General features: G+C 41.2%; 1 protein-coding gene across 2 annotated transcripts in view; it reads right to left on the bottom strand.

The window, feature by feature from the left end:
* Positions 1–3568: 3568 nt before the first annotated feature.
* The window catches only part of NIPAL2 (NIPA like domain containing 2), a 91156-nt gene continuing 70920 nt past the window's right edge, over positions 3569–23804 (bottom strand). Inside the window, exons 6-11 of one of the 2 annotated variants that reach the window (XM_002692793.7) lie at positions 23090–23186; positions 16180–16315; positions 14167–14255; positions 7333–7396; positions 6111–6205; positions 3569–4257 (exon numbers count right to left, since the gene is read on the bottom strand). In XM_002692793.7, the coding sequence (XP_002692839.1) occupies positions 4145–4257; positions 6111–6205; positions 7333–7396; positions 14167–14255; positions 16180–16315; positions 23090–23186 (594 nt within the window). In that variant the 3' untranslated portion in view covers positions 3569–4144. The remainder of the gene's footprint in view (positions 4258–6110; positions 6206–7332; positions 7397–14166; positions 14256–16179; positions 16316–23089; positions 23187–23804) is intronic. The other variant, XM_025001878.2, reaches the window with a different exon arrangement.

Genomic DNA, 23804 nt, shown 5'->3' with positions numbered 1-23804 from the left:
TTAACTTCAAAATGGCCATAATAGGAGCCAGACTGTTGATGAGTCTAACAATTAGAAGCAGCTTCTAAATTTCCCAACACAGTCATCTTGGGTTCAATTCTGAGATCTCGTTCTAAAAGTTCAAACCGTGTGGTGATTATCTAGGAACCTCACTAAAGCACTCACATTGGTTGGTGCCAGACATGTGCATTCGGTTTGCTATTGCCCAGCTCAAGGATGGCTCTATAACCAGCCCTGGAATTTAAAATCAAGCAGTCCGGAAGGCTGTTGTAAAGTTTCACTTTAATAACTGGTTGTATTCATGTCCATAATATCACTATTAAATTGGCAAGTACGAGGCAGCCTTCGGTGTGGGCGAGCCTGTATAGTCACCACCTCTGGATGATCTGTGTGCTTTGAAACAGGGAGTGTAAAGAGGGTTCTTGGCTTCAGGAATTTGGCTCAATGGTTCTATCCACCTGAGCCATGTCCACCATTGCACCAGCTTCTTCTGAAGCCAGACATACACATTATCACCATCACTCATTCAATAGTACTGAAACGACACCAATCTACGAAATCTGTCTTTGTCCTTTCTTTCTCTGTCACAGAACAGAATCTCCAGGAGCTTGTGGAGATGGGTTGAGGGATTGAAAACTACTTTCTCAAGTCACTGCTTGAGACATTTTTTTATTTTTTCAAGTGACTCTGGTGACGAAAGTAGTATAGTCACAGGGCAAGCAAACATTTAAACTGAAAACAATCAAATGGTAAGGATCTCTGCTTTAATCCACTGCATGAGAGGTGACTTCTACTTGTTTATGAAGCAATTATCCACTTGGGAGTGTGGGACTGGAGAGGTTCCTCCAGTGCAGTCAGTGGTGCTCACAAAAGAACCACTGCCTTCGAGAGAGAAGAACTCGGCACCAGTGATGAACTCATTGCTTCTGTTTGTATCTTACACGAGCAACAAGATCCTAATGTAAATATCAACACATGGCTAACACCCCCATTGTGTCCAATTTGTTTTCCAAACTCTTGAATGCTCAAGGAGTAAGAAAGAAGGGCAGAGCAGTCTAGACTGAGGGTTGGAAAACGGTAGTGCATGAACTGGCCACCTGCTTTTGTCAATAAAGTTTTACTGACACCAGCCACGCTCATTTGTTTATGTCTTGTCTATGGCCGTTTCCGTGCTACAGTGGGAGAGCTCAGTGGTTGCGAGAGACACCGTATGGCCAACAAAACTCCCAAATATTTACTCTCTGTGTTGCTACAGGAAGAGTTCACAGACCCCTGGTCTAGACAGTCAGTGGAGCCAAGTGTTGGCTAAAGGTCCCCAACTCACAATGCCAAGAGACGGACTGGATTGGCTTTGGTTGTTGTCACGCAGTGAGTAATTTAAAAAATCTTTACAAGCTGGTACAAGTAAAACTCCTATTCACCTTACTTTGGAGAAGCAATATGGAAAGTAAAATTAAGTCTGACTATATTTTATGTTACCTAACTATATTTTATATGTTGCCTAAACTTCTAAAGCATTTCTGGGTTGCCCAACTGTGCATAAGTCAATGTCATTTCTTACAACTTTTAAAAGATACAAATGTTGGCGACCACTAAGTACTGGCATTATGCTTGTCTCTGTGCAAAATTCTACAATGTGCAAACCACGTGCTGTAGCTATAAATACAGTCCCACTTCAAGTCAAACTCTTCTGTCTACTTATTTTCCAAATCTTTGAAACCAGTCGTAAGAGTCACCAGAAAGCTGTAGTTTAAGACACCAGACACATTTCTTAGCTGAGCCTTCCAATGCTGACATGCTGGACCAATTCAGTGAAGCATGCCATAAATTATATGACTATGTTATTTGAATTAATGGGACACTTTCTACAATGGCAGGAATTGTTACCAGGAGTTCAAAAGCCAGACATGGGCTCTAGGTTATTATTCATACTTCAGTGATAGATTTGAATCTCACCTTTGTGGCCAGGTTTGGTTGGTCTGGTCAGGAGTGCAGGTCATGACAAAGTACAAAGATTAAAGACCTAAAGCAGCTGAGACTACAGTTTCGATAGCCCTGAGTTAAACAATCAAACAAATGCAAGACAACTGGCTGGGACAATATTGGACTGGCGTGTGATCTGAAGGTTTTGAAATGTCATTAAGGATGGGGCTTATTATTTCATGTTGCTTACAATGAAGGCTAGCTCTTTTTGCCTCATTTCAATATTAGGAGATCATAAATAATAACAGATACAATTATGGACTCTACCTGCAAATGTGTCTTTGTAGACCTGCATCTATGGCAGCAGAAGAGCCATTCAGGGCACAGGAGAACCTGGACTAGACTCAGGCTGGACCACCTGGCTGTGTGCTATGCCTGTGGATTGAAAATGGCCGAAATCCAGTTCTCTAATCATAGCAGTTCTTTTACCTAGAAGGATTTTATTCTAAAACTTGAAGTAATGACTTGAGGAAAAGATGGAGTGTTCATGAAAATATCACTAAAAATTTAAATATGATTTTTGAGACTTAATGTGAAAGTTAAAAACATTAAAAACCCACTTGATGAATTATAAGATCTAAACAAATAAAGGCATAGGATATGAAGTTTCTCTTCAGTTTCAAGTATAACAGGATCATATGCTGAGGAAAACATCACTGCTCTACACTCTTACTTAAAAAAATTGATACTGATTCATTTTTTGGTACTAATTCTTAAGTTTTTCCTTTCTTAAGCTTAAAAAGTTCACCAGCCAAGGTCTTCTGGTTTTGGTATACCCCATCATCAAATGGGGTATAAACTGGATCTTGAATCTGTCATACAGAGTGAAGTCAGTCAAAAGAAAAAGAAGTATTGTGCATTCACGCATATATGTGGAATCCAGAAAATGGCACCGATGAACCTGTTTCCAGGATAGGAATACGGATGCAGATGCAGAGAACAGACACATGGACCTGGGGCAGGATGGAGGGGAAGAGAAAAGTGGGCTGAACTGGGAGGTTAGGATGACATATATACACTATACCGTGTGTAAAATAGACAGCTAGGGAGAACATGCTATAAAGCACAGGAGCTCAGCTTGGTGCTCCGCAATGACCCAGAGGGGTGGGATGGCAGGGTAGGAGTGAGACTCAGGAGGGAGGGGATATATGTATACATATAGTTGGCAAAGAATCTGCCTGCAATGTAGGAGACCCCGGTTCGATTCCTGGGTTGGGAAGACCCACTGGAGAAGGGACAGGCTACCCACTCCAGTATTCTTGGGCCTCCCCTGTGGCTCAGCTGGTAAGGAATCTGCCTGCAATGCGGGAGACCTGGGTTCGAGCCCTGGGTTGGGAAGATTCCCTGGAGAAGGGAACAGCTACCCACTCCAGTATTCTGGCCTGGAGAATTCCATGGACTGTATAGTCCATGGGGTCGCAGAGAGTTGGACACGATTGAGCGCCTTTCACTTTCATAGCTGCTTCACTTCATTGTACAGCGGAAACTAACACAACACTGTATAGCAATTATACTCCAATAAAAAAAAGGAAAGATGAAAACGAGTGACCTAAGTGTAGTCAAAACACAGATGCTTAATTATGAAAAAAAAAAAAAAAAAAGACACTTTTACTTTTCAAAGGATAAATACGATAGGGCTAGTTTTCAGAAAAGATGATTTACCACTCTCATCTGGGAACAGAAAGGTGAAATCTTTATGGGAAGGTTCCTAAAAGATGTCTAAGGAAAAATGAATGCTTTCAAACCTTTGGTTTAGGGAGGAGGCTGTGGGACTAAAGTGTCTTTTTAAAGTAAAGCAACTGACCTTGCAAGCTGTATGGGAAAAGCAACCTATGCGTTCTGCAGCCAAATCGTGAACGCACATTTTTGTGTGACATTCCTGCCTGGGCAGCCAGGCTCTAATTAAGATCTAGCCAGTTAGATGATCATCAGGGAGAGAGGTCCAGGGGGTGGGGAACACTTCATATTACATTCCATGAAAACCTTAAACTGTCAAAGCTTAGGAAGGCACTGATCATCCATAGACATGGAGTTGGGGTCAGGGACTGAAATGAAGGCGAGCACATGTCAGCATAAACTAGCTGCTGACATAAATTGAACATGTGCAATTTTTTAAAAGGTGGTATTGAATAACAGGCCCACAGCCATCCCTCTCGGCATCTCAGACCCCTTTCTTCTCTTCATTCGGGCTCTTTATGGAGTCACTTCCATCAGGCAGAGTTCCATAGGATAAGCCACTTGAATCTGGTTGTATTTTATCCAAAATTTGTTTCCCTGTGGAGACAATAATCACAAAGAATCTTTTGAGCTCTTGTAGAATAATAAGTCTTAATAATTTCTCCTCTATCTAGGCCAGATTTTATTCCTTTTTTAAAAAGGACAATGTGGTCGCCCTCTAAATAGAAGACATAAACGTCAGGGAAGAAAGGCCCACAGAGTTCCGTGCCCCTGATGTAAGATCGTGGCTGTCCACATGAGCAAGCCGTCTTCCCACCCGGGGAGCATGTGCTGTCCCCATGACCATGCTGGGGACAGAAATCAGGCTGGATCAGTCAGGAGACTAACATGAAGTGTGTACGCATCTCCAGACCTCTCTCTCCGCTGTTCTGTCTCCTGGTCCATGTTTAGTCTAACGCATGTAACAACAGAGGAAAATAGACTTTCGGAATGCCTTCTAAAGCTCTTACTGATTCTACATATACAACTGTGTGAAGTGAAAAAAAGTTAAAAGTAAGTAAACTTCACTTCCTACCAAAGAACCCCTAACCATAGAAGGCCTCTCTAAGGCACAGCCTTGCCATGAACGCCGATTCTTGCGCTGAGTGTTCTTAGCTGATAAGATGGTTCAAATGGGAAAGAGAACACAGAACTCATGGGGCCATATTTTCTCAGTCATAGGCACAAGGTTTTAACGGTTTTTTGCTTCAAAGGCTTGGTCCTAACTGCATGGTGGAGGAAGCTGTGAGAACATAACTACTCCTTGCCTAGAAGCCTATAGGTCACCCCAAATCCCTAGCAAAGCCAGAGATTGTTGGGGGTGGTGAGCAGGGAAGGAAGTGAGGACACAGAAACCTGTTTCCTTTGTTCTGGACATCGCTTCTGTTGGGTCTACATGAAACTGAAAGTGTTAGTCCCTTAGTTTTATCTGACTCTTTGTGACCCTACGGACTGTAGCCCACCAGGCTCCTCTGTCCATGGGAGTCTCCAGGCAAGAATACTGGAGTGGATTGCCATGCCCTCCTTCAGGGGACCTTCCCAACCCAGGGACTGAACCCAGGTCTCCTGCATTGCAGCTGGATTCTTTACCATCTGAGACACCAGGGAAGCCTAAGAATACTGGAGTAGGCAGCCTATCCCTTCTCCAGGGGATCTTCCCGACCCAGGAATCAAACCGGGGTCTCCTGCATTACAGGTGGATTCTTTACCAGATGAGCTACCAGGGAAAACCCCCCTAGAGTGGGTAGCTTTTCTCGTCTCCAGAGGATCTTCCCAACCCGGAGATCGAACCCAGGTCTCCTGCATTTCAGGCAGATTCTTAACCATCTGAGACACCAGGGAAGCCCCAAGCCTGCATCACGGAAGTGTTATTCTCAGTGGGAGTGGAGAGCTGGGATGACAATGCATGTGAAACCCCTCTGGATGGATGAGGTGAGGATCAGGGGAAGAAGCTCTTCACGTTCAGGTGACCAAGAAGAACGTCACTCTTGGACCCAGTACAAGGGCCACCTCACGCTTCCCAAGGAATGATGTTCCTAAGCGTCTGGTCTTAGATGTAGAATTCCCCTCAAAGGTTCTCCAAGCAACAAGGGTCTGTTCCTGCCATTCCCACTCTTTTCCCTACCCTTTTCCAATTTAAAGAAATCTAAAACAGAAATTCTCACTACCACCCAAATCAAGAAAACAGGGTCAGTCCTTTTCTATCCCCAGTGTTTTGTGCAAAACTGATAATCAAATAAATGATTATTAACATTTACAGTTAAACTATCACCTCTGCTTTCCTCATTAAATGTACATTTTCTGAGGGTAAGAATTACGTTTTATATTAATTCAACTCCAGAAATCATACCAGCAATAATTCATTTGTAGGATAAAATTTTCTATTATAAATTAAGGAATATACATCTTACCAGGAACATTTCCAAAATCAATGTAAGGCTGTGGCAGATGTTCCTTTTCTCTATTTCTTGTGACCAAAACCACACCAAGGAATGACAGAAAACACCTGTAAGAGTAATGTTAATAAAGAACACAAGGTCACTGTATTAAATAACTGAACGCGCGGTATTAAGTAACTGAACTCCATCTTCTACATGATGACATACATTCCATTGGTTTTGTTCTTTCTGTTTCTCATGGTAAGCTGCCTAGAAATTGTCTTAATTGCTGCAGCCAATAATATTTGTCCCCAGAACCAAGACCTGGGCAGCTTCCAGTAAGTCTCTGCCCCAGGTTTTTACCATCTGGAGGTTAATTCAGGCTCTAAACCCTTTGGGTAGACACTAAGTCTCATTTTCTATCCATGCATGCTCAGACCCATTACTGGCATGCAACACAAGCAAAAAAATAATTTATTCTTTAATTTTCTAAGAAATTTCGTTGTCCTTGGCCATAAGCATAGTCATAGTTTCCAGACCCCAGAAGTTTAGCTTCGCCCAAAAATCTCACAAAAATGAATTTTCAAGATAGATAGCTTTCTATGTTGAAAATAGTCTGGGCTCAAGTTTGCATAACAATGGTCATGCAGAATACCACATCAAGAAGCAACTAAGCATTCAGAGAGTTCCAGGTGGGAGCCAAGGGAAGAATCAGTACATCGGTGATATTCTGTCAAGGTTCTACTCTCTATCTGCCAGAACACCAGCAATGATTGTCCAGCAAATTCCGAGGCAGGGTTAAAGCTGGGCACCTAGACCCAAGAGAGGGATGGCACCAATCTGATGTTATTAGGTCTCAAGGCAGAGATCTGCCCCAGTCTTGGCCTTGGATCCTAGGTGATCCTAGAGGTATCTGTGGTTCCCTGACTGAGATCTAACCTAAAGGTTCCTAAGGCTGGGATAGGTCTGATGGAGTATAAAAAGGTGGAGTAGCTACAAGGGCCTTTGATTTACCTTGACTTTGGCTGGAACTGAAAATCTCCAGTGTTTCAGATCCCTCACAGAGATATTTAAATCACAAAGACACTGAGCTCTGGGTAGGGTGTTAAGTTGAAAAATATGCTTCTTTTAAGAGCTCGGGAAACTGATGTTTCTTATATTATTTTCCAATTTTCCATGCCTCAGGTCCAATGCCAAAAATCTCACGTAAAAGTAATAGGATTTCACATGCCTTACCTCTGAGACATTTACTCACCCAAAAAGATATATAAATATAGTGAGAAAAGCTGCACCAAGAAACTCCTGATAAAATATGATCCCTACAATAGGGACAGAAGATAAAATTAACTTTAGGGTAAGAATATTTACAATAGCTACATATTGTTTTTCAAATTCCTATATTATTTTTTCGAAGTAAATAGTTACCCTTAAAGTGCACATCCAGTTGTTGCTGTTTAGTCACTAAGTCATGTCCTACTCTTTGCGACCCCATGGACTGTAGCCCACCAGGCCCCTCTGTCCATAGAATTCTCCCAGGCAAGAATACTGGAATGGGTTGCCATTTCCTTCTCCAGGGGACTTTCGTGACCCAGGGATCAAACCCACATCTCCTGCATTGGCAGGTGGGTTTTTTACCACTGAGCTACCAGGGAAGCCCTAAAAAGGCACATTCAGTAGCTTAGTTTAAAAAATATTTGCATGTGATACTAAGTTTTCAATGATTCCAAATAACACAGATTTGTAGACTTTACATAATGCAAGTATCATTATTACAAAAGCAGCGCCAGTAACATAGCTTTCGCCAACAGAATTTTTCTGTCCAGTGCAAGATTTGTACCACTGGAACGTGCAAGAAGAGTGACATTTCCCACCTCCAGTTGTTTAAGCCGGGGGTCAGCAAGCCTGGCCTGAGCGTCTGGGTGGACGCTGGGCCTTTCACATAGCACTTGCACTTCAGGCCAGCTGCTCCCCACGCTGTTGGCCTGGGCCTCACCCTGTGGTCTGCGGGTCTGGTCACAGGCTCACGTGTGCACTGGAGGATGCTAACGTGCTGCCCGAGCTCCATTTCTCACTGCCAACCCCTCTCCCATCTAACCTCTGCTGATCTTTCCTTCTGGGTTAAGGGAAATGTGCATCTGTCCTTGATTCCAGAGAGCCCTCCTTCTCTCCTTCTTAGTATCAGTGATTCCCTTTTGGCCTATGGTCCCAAAGCCTTCACAGACTTTTTTTTTTTACTAAATAAATTACCTTTTATGTTTGTTTTACATTTTCTGTATTTACTTATGGTTGCGTGTGGGCTTTCTCTAGTTGTGGTGCATGGCTTCTCATTGCAGTGGCTTCTCTTGTCGCCAAGCACAGGCTCTAGAGCGTGTGGGCTCCAGTAGTTGGGGTGCCTGGGCTCAGCAGCTGCGGCACGTGGGCCTCGTTGCCCTGTGGAATCTTCCTGGACCAGGGATCGAACCCATGTCCTCTGCATTGGCAGGTGGATTCTTAATCACTAGATCACCAGGGGAGTCCTAAATAAGTTATCTTTTAATTATCTACTACCTGGAATCACATTGTGTGTGTGCGTGTGTGGTGTTAGCCTTGCTATCCTGTCGACAAGTATTTACTGAGAGTCGTGAGTGCCGGCTGCTGCTTAAGTATTGCCGGTGCCACAGAGACCAAGACGAGGGCTTCCTCAGTCTGAGGTCTGTCGCCTCACTTCCTGTGGGAACAAGCCATGTCGCATTCTGGTGAATATTTGTTGAGTGAATAATGTTGCTAAAACATTTTTCCCTGTGATTACACACATCCTTGGAGTCATTTGAATGTTTTCTTGTTATTCTAAGCCTGTGCCCCATAATATTCATTTCTCGAAGGACATTTTAAATTGCTTCAAACGCTTTTGCTTTTGTGATGTTAATAAACTTCTTTGCACATGTTTCTTCCTGAGGCATGGTATCAGGAAGGTTTCTTCCTGGTATTTTAGGATCTTTTTTCGTTGTCGTCGCTCAAAGAGGAATTTCTGTCTTCAAGAGTAAAAATTTTTCAAAAATTTTAGCAAAATACACATAATACACACAATAATAGCGGCTTCCCAGGTCGTGCAGTGGTAAAGAATCCACCTGCCAATGCAGGAGGTACAAAAGACGCAGGTTTGATCCCTGGGTCAGGAAGATCCCTTGGAGAAGGAAATGGCTACGCACTCCAGTATTCTTGCCTGGAAAATCCCAATGGACAGAGAAGCCTGGTGGGGTACAGTCCATGGAGTCACAAAGAGTTGGACATGACTGAGCATGCAAGCGTGCATGCATACATAGCAGAAAATTTACTGTCCTAAACATTTTAAAGCATACAGTTCAGTTGTGTTAAGTATACAGTCATCACTCAGTATACAAAGAATTTGGTTGTAGGACCCCTCAGTGGATACTAAAATCTGAGGATGCCCAAGTCCCTTATATAAAGTGGCATAATATTTACATATAACTTATACACATTCTCCAACACCACAGTTCAAAAGCATCAATGCTTCAGCGCTCAGCTTTCTTTATAGTCCAGCTCTCACACCCATACATGATCATTGGAAAAACCATAGCTTTGACTAGACAGACCTTTGTTGGCAAAGTAATATCTCTGCTTTTTAATATGCTGTCTAGGTTGGTCATAACTTTTCTTCCAAGGAGTAAGCGTCTTTTAATTTCATGGCTGCAAAAACCATCTGCAGTGATTTTGGAGCCCAGAAAAATAAAGTCAGCCACTGTTTCTACTTTTTCCCCATCTATTTCCCATGAAGTGATGGGACCGGATGCCATGATCTTCGTTTTTTGAATGTTGAGCTTTAGGCCAACTTTTTCACTCTCCTCTTTCACTTTCATCAAGGGCTCTTTAGTTCTTCTTCACTTTCTGCCATAAGGGTGGTATCATCTGCATATCTGAGATTATTGATATTTCTCCTGGCAATCTTGATTCCAGCTTGTGCTTCTTCCAGCCCAGCATTTCTTATGATGTACTCTGCATAGAAGTTAAATAAGCAGGGTGACAATATACAGCCTTGACGTGTTCCTCTCCTGATTTGGAACTAGTCTGTTGTTCCAAGCCCAGTTCTAACTGTTGCTTCCTGACCTGCATATAGGTTTCTCAAGAGGCAGGTCTGGTATTCCCATCTCTTTCAGGATTTTCCACAGTCAAAGGCTTTGGCATAGTCAATAAAGCAGAAATAGATGTTTTTCTGGAACTGTCTTGCTTTTTCCATGATCCAGCAGATGTTGGCAATTTGATCTCTGGTTCCTCTGACTTTTCTAAAACCAGCTTGAACATCAGGAAGTTCACGGTTCATGTATTGCTGAAGCCTGGCTTGGAGAATTTTGAGCATTACTTGACTAGCGTGTGAGATGAGTGCAATTGTGCGGTAGTTTGAGCATTCTCTGGCATTGCCTTTCTTTGGGATTGGAATGAAAACTGACCTTTTCCGGTCCTGTGGCCACTGCTGAGACTGCTGAGTTTTCCAAATTTGCTGGCATATTGAGTGCAGCACTTTCACAGCATCATCTTTTAGGATTTGAAATAGCTCAACTGGAATTCCATCACCTCCACTAGCTTTGTTCGTAATGATGCTTCCTAAGGCCCACTTGACTTCACATTCCAGGATGTCTGGCTCTAGGTGGGTGATCACACCATCATGATTATCTGGGTCGTGAAGATCTTTTTTGTACAGTTCTTCTGTGTATTCTTGCCACCTCTTCTTAATATCTTCTGCTTCTGTTAGGTCCATACCATTTCTGTCCTTTATTGAGCCCATTTTTGCATAAAATGTTCCCTTGGTATCTCTAATTATCTTGAAGAGGTCTCTAGTCTTTCCTATTCTATTGTTTTCCTCTATTTCTTTGCATTGATCACTGAGGAAGGCTTTCTTATCGCTCCTTGCTATTTGGAATTCTGCATTCAAATGGGTATATCTTTCCTTTTCTCCTTTGCTTTTTGCTTCCCTTCTTTTCACAGCTATTTGTAAGGCCTCCTCAGACAGCCATTTTGCTGTTTTGCATTTTTCTTGGGGATGGTCTTGATCCCTGTCTCCTGTACAATGTCATGAATCTCCATCCATAGTTCATCAGGCACTCTGTCTGTCAGATCTAGTCCCTTAAATCTATTTCTCACTTCCACTGCAAAGAATTGATGCTTTTCAACTGTGGTGTTGGAGAAGACTCTTGAGAGTTCTTGGACCGCAAGGAGGTCCAACCAGGCCCTCCCAAAGGAGATCAGTCCTGGGTGTTCATTGGTAGGACTGATTTTGAAGCTGAAACTCCAATACTTTGGCCACCTGATGAGAAGAGCTGACTCATTTGAAAAGACTCTGATGCTGGGAAAGATTGAGGGCAGGAGGAGAAGGGGATGACAGAGGATGAGATGGTTGTATGGCATCACCGACTCAATGAACATGGGTTTGGGTGAACTCCAGCAGTTGGTGATGGACAGGGAGGCTTGGTGTACTGCAATTCATGGGGTTGCAAAGAGTCAGACATAACTGACCCAATGAAGTGAACTGAACTATACACGTTCTCCACAAATATTTTAAATCATCTCTAGATTACTTATAATACCTAATACAACATAAATGCCATGTGAATGTTGCTATCACTTGGCAAATTAAATTTTTGCTTTCTGGAATATTCTGGAATTTGGGGGGGAGGGGATATAGTCTATCTACTATTGGTGGTAGCCACAGATACAGAAATGTGGATATAGAGGGCCAACTGTATTCACATTGGAGTGCAGACAATTTTCAGAACTTTTTTATCTTGTAAAACAAACTCTATACTCATTAAACAGATCCCCATTTCCACCTTCCCCCAGCCCTTGGCAATCACCACTCAACTTTCCATTTCTGTAAGTTTGACTACTCTGGATACCTCATGTAAGTGGAATCATACAGCATTTGTCATCTCATGACTGGCTTGTTTCAGTTAGATAATGTCCTTCTTAAGGTTCACCTGTGTTGTAGCATGTATCAAAAGTCCCTTCTTTTTTTATGGCTGAAAATATTCCTCTGTATATATATATACACCACATTTTCTGTATCCATTCATCAACTTAGGTTGCTTCTGCCATCTGGCTACTGTGAATAATGCTGTTATGAACCTAGGTGTACAAATATCTGTTTGAGTCCCTGCTTTCAATTCTTTGGGACATACACCCAGCAGTAGACTTGTTGGATCACATGGTAATTCCATATTTAATTTTTTGAGGAACTGCCGCAGTGTCTCTCATAGTGGCTGCACCACATTACATTCCCACTAACAGTGCACAAGGGTTCCAATTTCTTCATATGCTTGCCAACACTTGCTATTTTATGTTTTTGTTTTGTTTTTGCTAGTAGCCATCCTAATGGATGTGTGGTGATTTGTGGATTCCATTTGAATTTCCATAATGATTAGGACATGACTGAGTGACTGAACTGAACTGAACTGAACTGAATGATTAGGGATGTTGAGCATTTTTCCATGTACTTGTCAGCCAGTTGGACATCTCTGAAGAAATGTTTCAAGTCCTTTGCCCATTTTTTAATTGGGTTGTTTTTTGTTTTTGAGTTGCAGGATCAAAGAGGAGAGACATTTTTAAGGCTCTTGATAAAAACTATGAAACTCAATTCTAGGAAGGTGGTACCCTGGTACCCGACTCCACAAGACTGCCTGCAACACTTTAGCCATGTCAGCATTGCTTATTGTAATAAAAAGAACAAAACAAAAGCTTTACTAATTTAGCAGACAAAATATGGCATCTCATTTTAATTTTAAGCTATACTTTTTGATGGAGGCAAAGAGAAGAAGTAAGTCAAGAAGCTTCACCTCCATTCCATACTTGAGTAACATCAGATGAACTGTTATCACTCCTGAAAGTTCCAGCTCCCCTGACTCATCGATTGTGTGAGTGTGTGCTAAGTACTCATAGGTGTGCTAAGTATTCAGATTCTGCCCTGTTGATACTCTCGCAAAACTTTTCTTTCAGGGGAACTATATGTTTTACAGATCTTTAGCACAGTAATTTTAACTATTATGCTGTATGTCATGCTTCTAACTGTTTTTGGCCTTGCTTTTTTCCTTTATCAATAATTCTAGAGCACATAAATATACAGTCTTTTGTTACTTTCTTTTGTCAAAAATGCAAAAAAAAAGTAGATGTCTTCAGATATAACCTGTCTCTTTAAAAGTAAGGTTCAATTTTGGGAAATGAAAAGTTAATTACATTTTAAAATTTCCTATTGGCAGGAACTCTGTTTGCCATGAAATAAAAAGGACATATCCATTAGGTAAAAATAATCCCTCCAAAATACATAAGTTTTGCATGGGGAAATGAAGTCCCAATACAACCAGGTAGAAAATACAGCCAATAAGCTAAAGAACTAGGGCATACCAGTACCAAACTTAGGAGTGGCATACCTGAATCTACTGTAGTTTTGTTTGGACCAGTTTTGGACTTATGTTTTTGTAATAGTGTTGTGTCTGATATATTTAGACATTTCTATGGACATTCTTATCCATAGAAAGAAAAGAAGTGCAATAGTAGAAAAACAGAGGCCATCACCGCAAAGGCAGTAGTTCCTATTCTCATCTGTCTGGCCTTCTGTGCAACACTGGATTCCCTTTAGGACCCCACTCTCTGATTCAGGCGGTGAGGGCCAGGGAGAGGAGAGTCACGGAGATAGGACACAAGAGGACCCTTCTGCTGCTCTGATTATCAGAAGGACTGACAGAGAAGACTCTACAAAGCAGGACTAAGATGAGCATCTTGAATTCACAGGGAGGCTAATTTCAGCCCCAATACAAGGTAATACTTCTAATGATTAGAGCTCTCCAAATAATTCGAGTGATTAGAACCGGGACTGAACTGCCTCTGGGGGGCAGAGAGCTCTGGGGAACATTCACGCAAAGCAGGATAACCTCTCCTAGAGGATGCTGTGGAAGAAAGTCAGACACGGGTGGTGGCTAGGAGGATTTGGGCTATTTATCCCTTCTAACCAAAGATTCTTTGATTTCCTTATTACTCTGAGTGAGACTTCATTTACCCTTGTTGTAGGGGTAGAGTCACCTAAGCGTAGAAAGCCCAAACTCACCTGCGATAATGGCACTGATGGTGAAGAAAATATGGTTAACAGGCACCACCGTCGCTGTGTTGTAGAGTTTTGTGGCTTGATTCAGGAGCCTAGAGCAGAAGACACATACTGAAGCTCTGTCTTTACGAGACGCTCAACAATAAGTTAACAATGAGAAATGCATGTTCTTTAGCTGCGACTACAAAGGGAAAGGAAGTGCAGTGAAAAGGCATTTCCAATCAGCAGTCATAGCTCACATGCATCTGATGTATGAGATCAGATGTCAGGTTTTACGGTCTGTTTAAACCAACAACAGTAACAATGAAAAGCAATTAATCATCTTTGGAGGCCACAGAAGTTTGAGTTGGAAGCGATTCAAGCTGCTGGACCGGTATCACACTGCGGCTGATTCATTAGGATAGACCCTAGAATCTGTTAAATATCATGTCTGGGGAATGGTCTAGCTATCCCTTGACATGCCACGTGCCAAGAGAGAAGATGGAGAAGCAAAGCAATGTTTAAGGTTTCAAAAACAATGCTCAGCCCTCCAGCTGCAGAGCACATGTGGGAGCTTGGCTTCCCACTCTGGTTGCCAAAGGGTTCAGGTTCCCACAATGGCATGCTGTGGCCTTGCCAGGGACTAGACCTTTTCCAAAGCAGTGCACCAGACTGGTATCACCTGGACGCTCAAAACAGCACTAATGCTTAGGTCGTATTCTAGAGCAACTGGGAGATAAAATTTGTGGGTAGAACCCAAGTGCTCCTTTGTGCGTGTGTGTGTGTATACACGCATGCAGGAATACACACACATGCATGTATACAGGCATGTAAGTATATACATACATGTACAAACAAACCTCCTTGGTAATATAAGTGTAATGGGCAGGCAGGGCTGAGAACCACAGTTGCACAGTTCTACTGTGGTCACACAGTTCTAGTGTAAAAGTTGTGGGGACTGAAACAAGGAGGCAGGAATGTCCTTTACCTTCAATTGTGTTTGGCTTTTAAATTCATGAAGCAAGAGTTTCAAGCTAAGGATGCTAATCACTCAATTCTGAAAGCTATTATAACAGTACTGATTAATTCAGAAGAAGGGAGATGAAGCAAATAGCAAGACGCAAGTATTAGAAACACACTTGATCTTATAAACAAACGAAAGAAACAGTTTGTTTATGACATACAAAACAGTGACGTGACATTGGATTTCTCCAGTAACACATTCCTTGTAACAGGGTCCATAGTCAACCCATAACAATTAGACTTGATTTCCAGCACCTAAGGCAGGAACCACTCTCTTCAAGGTTTGGGCTCTGATTTCCCGGCTGGTGCGCTTGCATAGCACTTTAGAGTAAACAAAAAACTTAGCGGGTAGACTCAGGAGAATCGAGCAGCTGAAGGCAAAATCACAATGTGAAATGGGTGGGAAGTAATTGGAGCCGATGGAGGTGAGGGAAGAGAAGAGCAGAAATTAGAAATGTTCCATGTTGCCACTGTGAGGCCCCAAGAGAAACATAAAACAATCATTCTGCAATCCCATGGGTGCAAAGAAAATTCTGGCTAAAGATGCAAAGTTTTGGAGAAAGGATTTCCCTCCCAGCCAAACGTCTGGTTTTGTCCATCTCTGGGCAATTAATGAGCATGAGCTAAGAGATGAAGGTGAAGGGTTCATGTATTTTCCATATTTAGAATGAAATCCTTGATGTGGACCTGCCCCTTTGATTTATTGCTAATGACAACCTGTGTACGATGGATATTAATTACAAGCAGAAGAGCATCAGGAAAGTATCAAAGTGCACTTGGCTGGATTAGGGCCACACTTTAGAACTCACAAAATGTGGAGGCAATGCTTTGCAAAAACTTATTATTGGATGTGAAGGATAAAGCCAGGCACATTGGCTGAGGATAAGCTTAGACCCCTCACCCTTAGAAATCAGTTGCAGCTAATTTTAATTATCATCTGAAGCCAATATGAATTACTGCTCAGAGAAGCACAGGAATGTTGAAAGATCAGTGAGTGTGCAGGAGCTAACTTACTTGACTTGGAAAACACAAGATGCGATCATGATGATACACATGATATAGAAGATGGGATAAGTTAGTTGCATTTTATCCGTCACAGAAAAAGTGATCATGCCTGAGACGGCTTTTACGGAAATAACAGTCACCGAGGCTGCAAAAGAAAACACAAAACACAAATAAAAGTCATAGTTGAGAGAGAATTGCAAATAAGTATCTTAAATTTATATGGTAGAGTAGTAAATACTCCTGGTATGCTTTAAGAATGAAGACTGCTGTGAGAGGTGTAGGGAGGAATGAGACGCAGGCCAAGTAGTAACCTTGTTGCTCAAGCTCTGCTGGGCTTTCCATTTGCTTAAATCAACGTGCTTCTTATCTTTGGAGCAAGATGCTTATTTTCCAGCTCTCACTGTTGAAAGGATGCTGCGGAGGTTGTAATTACTAGTAGACAGAAAGGAGAAAAACAATGAAGGGAGGAGATAAGAAAAGGCAGACTGCCCATGTGATGTTAATGGGAAAATAACCACTAAACTATACTGAAAAGACTTGAAGGCAAATAGATGAGAAGACTGGAAAGTGAAAAGCAACTCACTCAGTGAGTTTATTAAGAGCTGTACTAAAGTCCAGACGTGAGCTCTTTTATTAAACTTTCTCTTTATTTTTTAACTGGAAGATAATTGCTTTACAATGTTGTATTGTATTCACTGTACAACAATGCTTGTTGAGCCCTTTTGCTAGTAAAGGCTTAGAAGTTTCACTAAAAATATTTTTTGATAGACAGACACACAGTACAGCACAGAGCTGAGTATTCATTTCTCAGCGTCAACCAGAAGTCTAAGATTTACATAAGCAGTGTCTATTTATTTTCTATGTTGAAGAGAAACCTATCTCTATGAGACCATAGGTTCCAAATATCAATAAAGAAAAAGTGACTTGCTAAGGTTCTGTCAATATGATAGCAAGGAAGCATTTTCTGGAAACACAGTTTTTCTGCAGGAAGAAGACAGTGTTCTCTTTTTGTCTTCAGTTCAGTTCAGTTCAGTCGCTCAGTCGTGTCCGACTCTTTTGTGACCCCATGAATCGCAGCACGCCAGGCCTCCCTGTCCATCGCCAACTCCCGGAGTTCACTCAAACTCATGTCCATTGATTCGGTGATGCCATCCAGCCATCTCATCCTCTGTCGTCCCCTTCGCCTCCTTCCCCCAATCCCTCCCAACATCAGAGTCTTTTCCAATCAGTCAACTCTTTGCATGAGGTGGCCAAAGTACTGGAGTTTCAGCTTCAGCATCATTCCCTCCAAAGAAATCCCAGGGCTGATCTCCTTCAGAATGGACTGGTTGGATCTCCTTGCAGTCCAAGGGACTCTCAAGAGTCTTCTCCAACACCACAGTTCAAAAGCATCAATTCTTCGGCGCTCAGCTTTCTTCACAGTACAACTCTCACATCCATACATGACCACTGGAAAAATCATAGCCTTGACTAGATGGACTTTTGTTGGCAAAGTAATGTCTCTGCTTTTGAATATGCTATCTAGGTTGGTCATAACTTTCCTTCTAAGGAGTAAGCATCTTTTAATTTCATGGCTGCAGTCACCGTCTACAGTGATTTTGGAGCCCAAAAAAATAACATCTGACACTGTTTCCACTGTTTCCCCATCTATTTGCCATGAAGTGATGGGACCAGATGCCATGATCTTAGTTTTCTGAATGTTGAGCTTTAAGCCAACTTTTTCACTCTCCTCTTTCACCTTCATCAAGAGGCTTTTGAGTTCCTCTTCACTTTCTGCCATAAGGGTGGTGTCATCTGCATATCTGAGGTTATTGATATTTCTCCAAGCTTTTGTCTTAGGTCCCTTGAAATTACTGTTGCATATAATTCTACAATTTAGCTGAAACCCACAGAAAGTTGAAAATAATTTTTATCTGATATCAAATATCTGTAAGTCAAAGGCAATGTGAAGAAGAAATACTACCTTTGATTTACTTGGTCATAATATATCTGAGCTTTGTTCCTTTTAGCTCTTGAAAAGTATGTGTGTGTGTGTGTGTGTGTGTGAGTGTGAGTGTCTGTGTGTACAGTGTTTAAAATAACAGGTGGTGGCCAACTAGAAAAAGCCTAATTTTAAAAAAACTAAAACTATACTTTGACTTGAAGGGTACCAGGGCATACTTCCAAATCAGGCATTTTCTCTCTGTTAAAAGTCATAATTAACATAAGAGACCAGGTGATAAATTCTAAAAATAAACCCTCTACCTAAACAAACAGGCCCTTACAGCTGGGCCCCTCTTCACCTTAAACATTTTCAACTGAATCATTTTACATATTTTCTATAGATTATGAAAATAGTCATACTTTAGCTAATCCAGAAATTTACAATATCTATAGACATGTATGCCACTTGACGGTTTCAGTTTATAAGGTTAGCTCTTGAGGGACTTAGATTTCCTCTTAAACACTTGGCTTGAAACTAGAGCGTGATGTGGTGAGGGGTTTGTGGTCCGAAGAGCCAGGTTTCCCAAATAGATCATTAACTGCGAAAGAGTTGAACACACTGTTCCTTCCTCTCAGAACCTTAGAATTGTAAAGGCCACCTAATTCAATCACCATCTGATGTTAAATTATACTTAAATACAAAACAAAAACAAAACTAGAATTCTTTAGCAAAACCAACTATCAGTTGCTAGAGTTAATCATTATATTTTCAAAGCATGCACCATCACCCCCTGATTAATCACTGTTTATTGTAACTCTCCAAGTTATTTCTAGGCTGGTGTTGAGTTCTAAATGAGAGAGGGGGGTGGCTGGGGAGCATGGTTAATGAGGATGGGTGGGAATACCGAATTGTAGTGCAGTATCATTCTAATGCTGTAGATATAAAAATAGGAAGTACTTACATCTGCATAGAAAAAAACCCCGAAGAAACGACATCAAGATACTATCAATGATTATCTCTAGGCACTAGGATTATGAATAAACTTTAAACTCATTTTTTCAAACTATAAAGGTATACATGCTCATTCAAAAAGAAATGGAAAATACAGAGAAGTCTAGAAAGAAAAATAAAAATCACCTGCCATCTCAGCAGTCATCCTCAAATCATTCTTAACATTTGAGACTTGTAATTATTTTTCTATTGCTAAGCACAGATATATCATAACATGTGAACCATACAATATATATTACTTAGGAACCTGTTTTCCATTGCCATTAAGTATTTTCTACGCCAGTAAGTATTCTTCTAACACACGATTTGTACAAATGTATACTATATTTTGGTAATTCCATGTGCTTGAATATTTAGATTGTATCCATTTTTTTTGGTATTAAAAATGAAGCTGTGATGAATATCCTTGAATACAAATCTTTGTATATCATTCTTCCAGTATCTGTAGGAAAACACTTAAAGGGCAACAATTACTGTTTTTCTGAAATCTATTGGCAAACTATCTTCTACAGGGGAACAGACACACTTCCATCATGTCATGCTGCAGTGCTCAACTACATGGATTTTTATGTTTTACATGAAAACATTTTATATTTTCTTGGTATCTTTCTCTGTTTTCTTAATTCTCAACAACAGATGTGTATTACTTTCATCATTATAACAGTTCCATTTTTGGCCCAACATTATACTGAGCCATGTTTGAAAGTCAGCCTTCTCAGTTTATTCCTAGTTTTTCACCAGAACTGATTCTTGGGCTTATTTACCTGTCCATTGCTTTCCTGTTTTCTATTTTGTTAATGTTTGCCTTTACTTTTATTAATTGATCTTTTCTGCTGGCCTCAGCTTTATTTTGGGGCTTTCTCCCTGACTTCTTACTAACTTATTTATTTAATTATTGGCTGCGCTGGCTCTCTGTTGCTCTTCTCAGGCTTTCTCCAGCTGTGGCCAGTAGAGGCTATTTTGTAGTTGCGTCATATTGCAGTGGCTTCTCTTGTTGCAGCGCCTGGGCTCCAGGCACGTGGGCTTCAGAAGTTGTGCACGTGGGCTCAGCAGTTGTGACTTGATGGCTTTGCTGCTGCTGCTGCTGCTAAATCGCTTCAGTCGTGTCCGACTCTGTGCGACCCCATAGACGGCAGCCCACCAGGCTCCCCCGTCCCTGGGATTCTCCAGGCAAGAACACTGGAGTGGGTTGCCATTTCCTTCTCCAATGCATGAAAGTGAAAAGTCAAAGTGAAGTCATTCAGTCGTGTCTGACTCTTAGTGACCCCATGGACTGCAGCCTTCCAGGCTCCTCCATCCATGGGATTCTCCAGGCAAGTAGTACTGGAGTGGGGTGCCAATGGGCTTAATAGTTGTGGTTCACGGGTTTAGTTGCCTCACAACATGTGGGATCTTCCCTGACCAGGGATTGAACCAGCACCCCCTGCTTTGCAAGGAGAATGCCAAACCACTGGGCCACCAGGGAAGCCCTCCCCTGATTTCTTGAGTTGAGTGCTTAACTGACTTACATTTAAAGCAATGAATCTCCTTCTGAATACAGCATTAGTCATAAACTATAGGTTTAATATTGTTTTCACAATAATTTAAGAAATAAATGTTGTAATGAAATTGAGGTTTCTGTTTCAGCCCAGCTGCAGTTTAAGTGTAGTGTTTAACATTCCCAGGCGGTATTGCTTTACTGGTTTCTATTTTTGTTATTATTTTCGGCTTTTCTTTCACTGTGATCTGAAAATGTGGTCTGTACTATTTCAACTTCCTGGAATTTATCAAAAATGTCTTTGTGGCCAATTATAAGATCAGCTTTTGTAAATGTTACACAGGCACTTGAAAGAAGGTATATTCTCTGCTTTCTGGATTTGGAGTTCAACAATAGAACTGCCAGATCAAAATTAAGCATTCAGTTTCTCTAATTTTACATATTTTTCTGTCTACTTATTTCCATGAGCTAAGAGTAATATTCTACTTATATTTCTGTTAATGTACTTTCTGAAATAGCTGCTGCCCAGTCTACTGAAGGCCTCAGTCCCCTAAGGCCTCCCCTTCTAAGTTCCAGTTCTACCCTGATTGGGCTTCCCAGGCAGCTCAGAGGGTAGAGAATCCTGCAATTTAGGAGACGTGGATTTGATCCCTGGGTCGGGAAGATCCCCACAGAGGAGGACATGGCAACCTACTCCAGTGTTCTTGCCTGGAGAATCCCATGGACAGAGGAGCCTGGTGGGCTACAGTCCACAGAGTCGCACAGCCAGACGTGACTGAGTACGCTTGCACCATGAGGGTGCCTCCAGGATCCTCCACTGCACTTAACGCTTCTGCCTTGATTTTAACTTATATGGTAATCTCACAACCTTCTGCTTTCTTTTACTTTCAATCTGAGTTACCTTGCTTTAGATGAAATTATATATGAAGTCAAAATATTTCACAACCAGCAAGGGCCAATCAGGATGCTATTTCAGTAATCCTTATGGAGCTGAACCAGAGCAAACAGGCTGAATCCAATTTGAGAATCGTTTTCAAAATCAATAGTGGAATTTTTCTGAAATCCAATTTGGAACTCTTTCTTTTTCACTTGGTAAACTTAGCCCATTTATCTTTATGATCAAAGCTGATATATATGGTCTTAATTCTGTTATCTTACTTTGTTTTTTCAAGAAGATTTAAAATTCCCTTTATTTTCAATATTTTCTGGGTAGTGTACATCTTCTCAGTTTGCTTTTGTTCTCCCTGTCTGGTAATTTGGAAGAAAACAAAGTTTCTTTTCTGTTCTTTTGATCAACTGCATACTTGAATGTGTTCTAGAGTAAATTTGTTTCTATATAGTAACTACCACAAATGCAAATCTTCCAATTCAAAGTCAGGGCAAACAACACAGGATGGATGGGTCATCTTATTGGCAAAGAAGAGGCAAAGGGAGGATTATAAATAAAAATCTTTAAAAAGGGAATTTCACAAATTATTAGTGAGATTTCCTAGTGTTGAGATATTATATATATATATAGAGAGAGAGAGAGAGAGAGAGACAGAGAGACAGAGAGAGAGACAGAGACAGAGAGACAGACAGACAGACAGAGATGGAGGAGTGGGGAAGGAAAATAGGTTTTAAAATATAGAGAGGGCTTACGTAGGCATCAGTTTTCAAATCTTATAAGATATATCTGGAAAAAAGGAAATGGGTAGGTAAATGAGTGAGAGAAATGTTGTATTTAAGAAAATCACTGACTTGCCTGGTGGTCCAGTGGTTAAGAATCTGCCTTCCGATGCAGGGGACATGGGTTTGATTCCCTGGTTAGGGAATAAGATCCCACACACCGTGGGGCAACTAAGCCCATGGGCCTCAACTGCTGAGCTTGCAGGCATCAGCAAGACAACCCACATGTTCTGAGCCTGCATACCACAATGAAAAGTCCCGCATGCCTCAACTAAGACCTGATGCAGCCAAAAATAAATAAATAAGAACAAAAAAAATCATACTGCTCACATTTGTGTTTCATATTAGCCATGTTTTAAATTTTTCTTAAAAAATGTAAACAGGATAGGCTTTGATAGTTCATTTCTGATATAAAAGTTTCAATTGGGTTGATTCAGTTGTTTCTTTAATTATTTACTGCCAAAAAAAAAAAAAAAAAAACCCTCAAATTGTCAGAGAGTAAAGAGAATTATCAAGAAGTAAAATTCCTTTGCTGCTGCTAAGTCGCTTCGGTCGTGCCCGACTCCGTGCGACCGCATAGACGGTAGCCCACCAGGCTGCCCGTCCCTGGGATTCTCCAGGCAAGAACTCCTTTAATATACTAAAAAAATAAACACATATCCATTGTAGCAATGGACATGCAAAGTATAATTGGCATAACTGGGAGTTTCTTTCTACAGATCAGAATTCAAAAGTAGAAACAATGAGAAAAAACAGAACGCTCAAATATTTCCCCTCTAAACTCCTTTATAACTTAGCATGGCTAGATTAGAGAATTAGAAAATAAGACATATCCTTACCTAGGAGTGCCACCAGGGTTAGCAGTATCACAATATGTTTCATTCCTTTTCTTTTATGGAAATACAGGAGGATGCAGAAAACTAATATTTCTAAAATCTAGAAAGGGAAATAGGAAGAGTAAAGTTTAAATTATTCTACACAAAGTCTTCAGAATGCCACTTTTTGATTTTGCAATGAGTATCATACGAGGGTTGAGGGTGACTAGAGTTCCCAAGGACAATTCTAAATACATGAGAACAACATAAGGAGCCTCAGCCATCCAAACTCAAGAGTTCTACCACCACCTACAGGGCAATGACACCCAGCTCTAGATCTCCAGTTCTCCCTGCAACTCCAGTCTCATTTACCCAGGCATCGACCAGACATTCCCACGGGCATGTTCAACAGCCATATCATATGAATATGGGCAACACTTAACACTCTTTGAGGGGGAGGGGCTGTACCATGGGGCTTGTAGGATCTTAGTTCCCTGACCAGGGATGGAACCCATATACCGTGCAGTAGAAGTGCGGAATCTTAACCACTGGACTGCCAGAGAAATCCCAACACTTAACTCTTTTTTTTTTCCCCTCTCCATCAACAAGGTTGAATTGTTATGGCTCATTCCAGTGATAACAAAAATAAAGAATCAATGGTACAACATTTAGAAGACTATTTTTTTGTGTGTGGTTTTGGAAACAATTTTTTTTTTCCTTTTAAATATATTTAATTTAT

This window comes from Bos taurus, chromosome 14, assembly GCF_002263795.3.
Source record: "Bos taurus isolate L1 Dominette 01449 registration number 42190680 breed Hereford chromosome 14, ARS-UCD2.0, whole genome shotgun sequence".
NCBI lineage: Eukaryota > Metazoa > Chordata > Mammalia > Artiodactyla > Bovidae > Bos > Bos taurus.
This window is presented reverse-complemented; position numbering and strand designations above follow the sequence as displayed.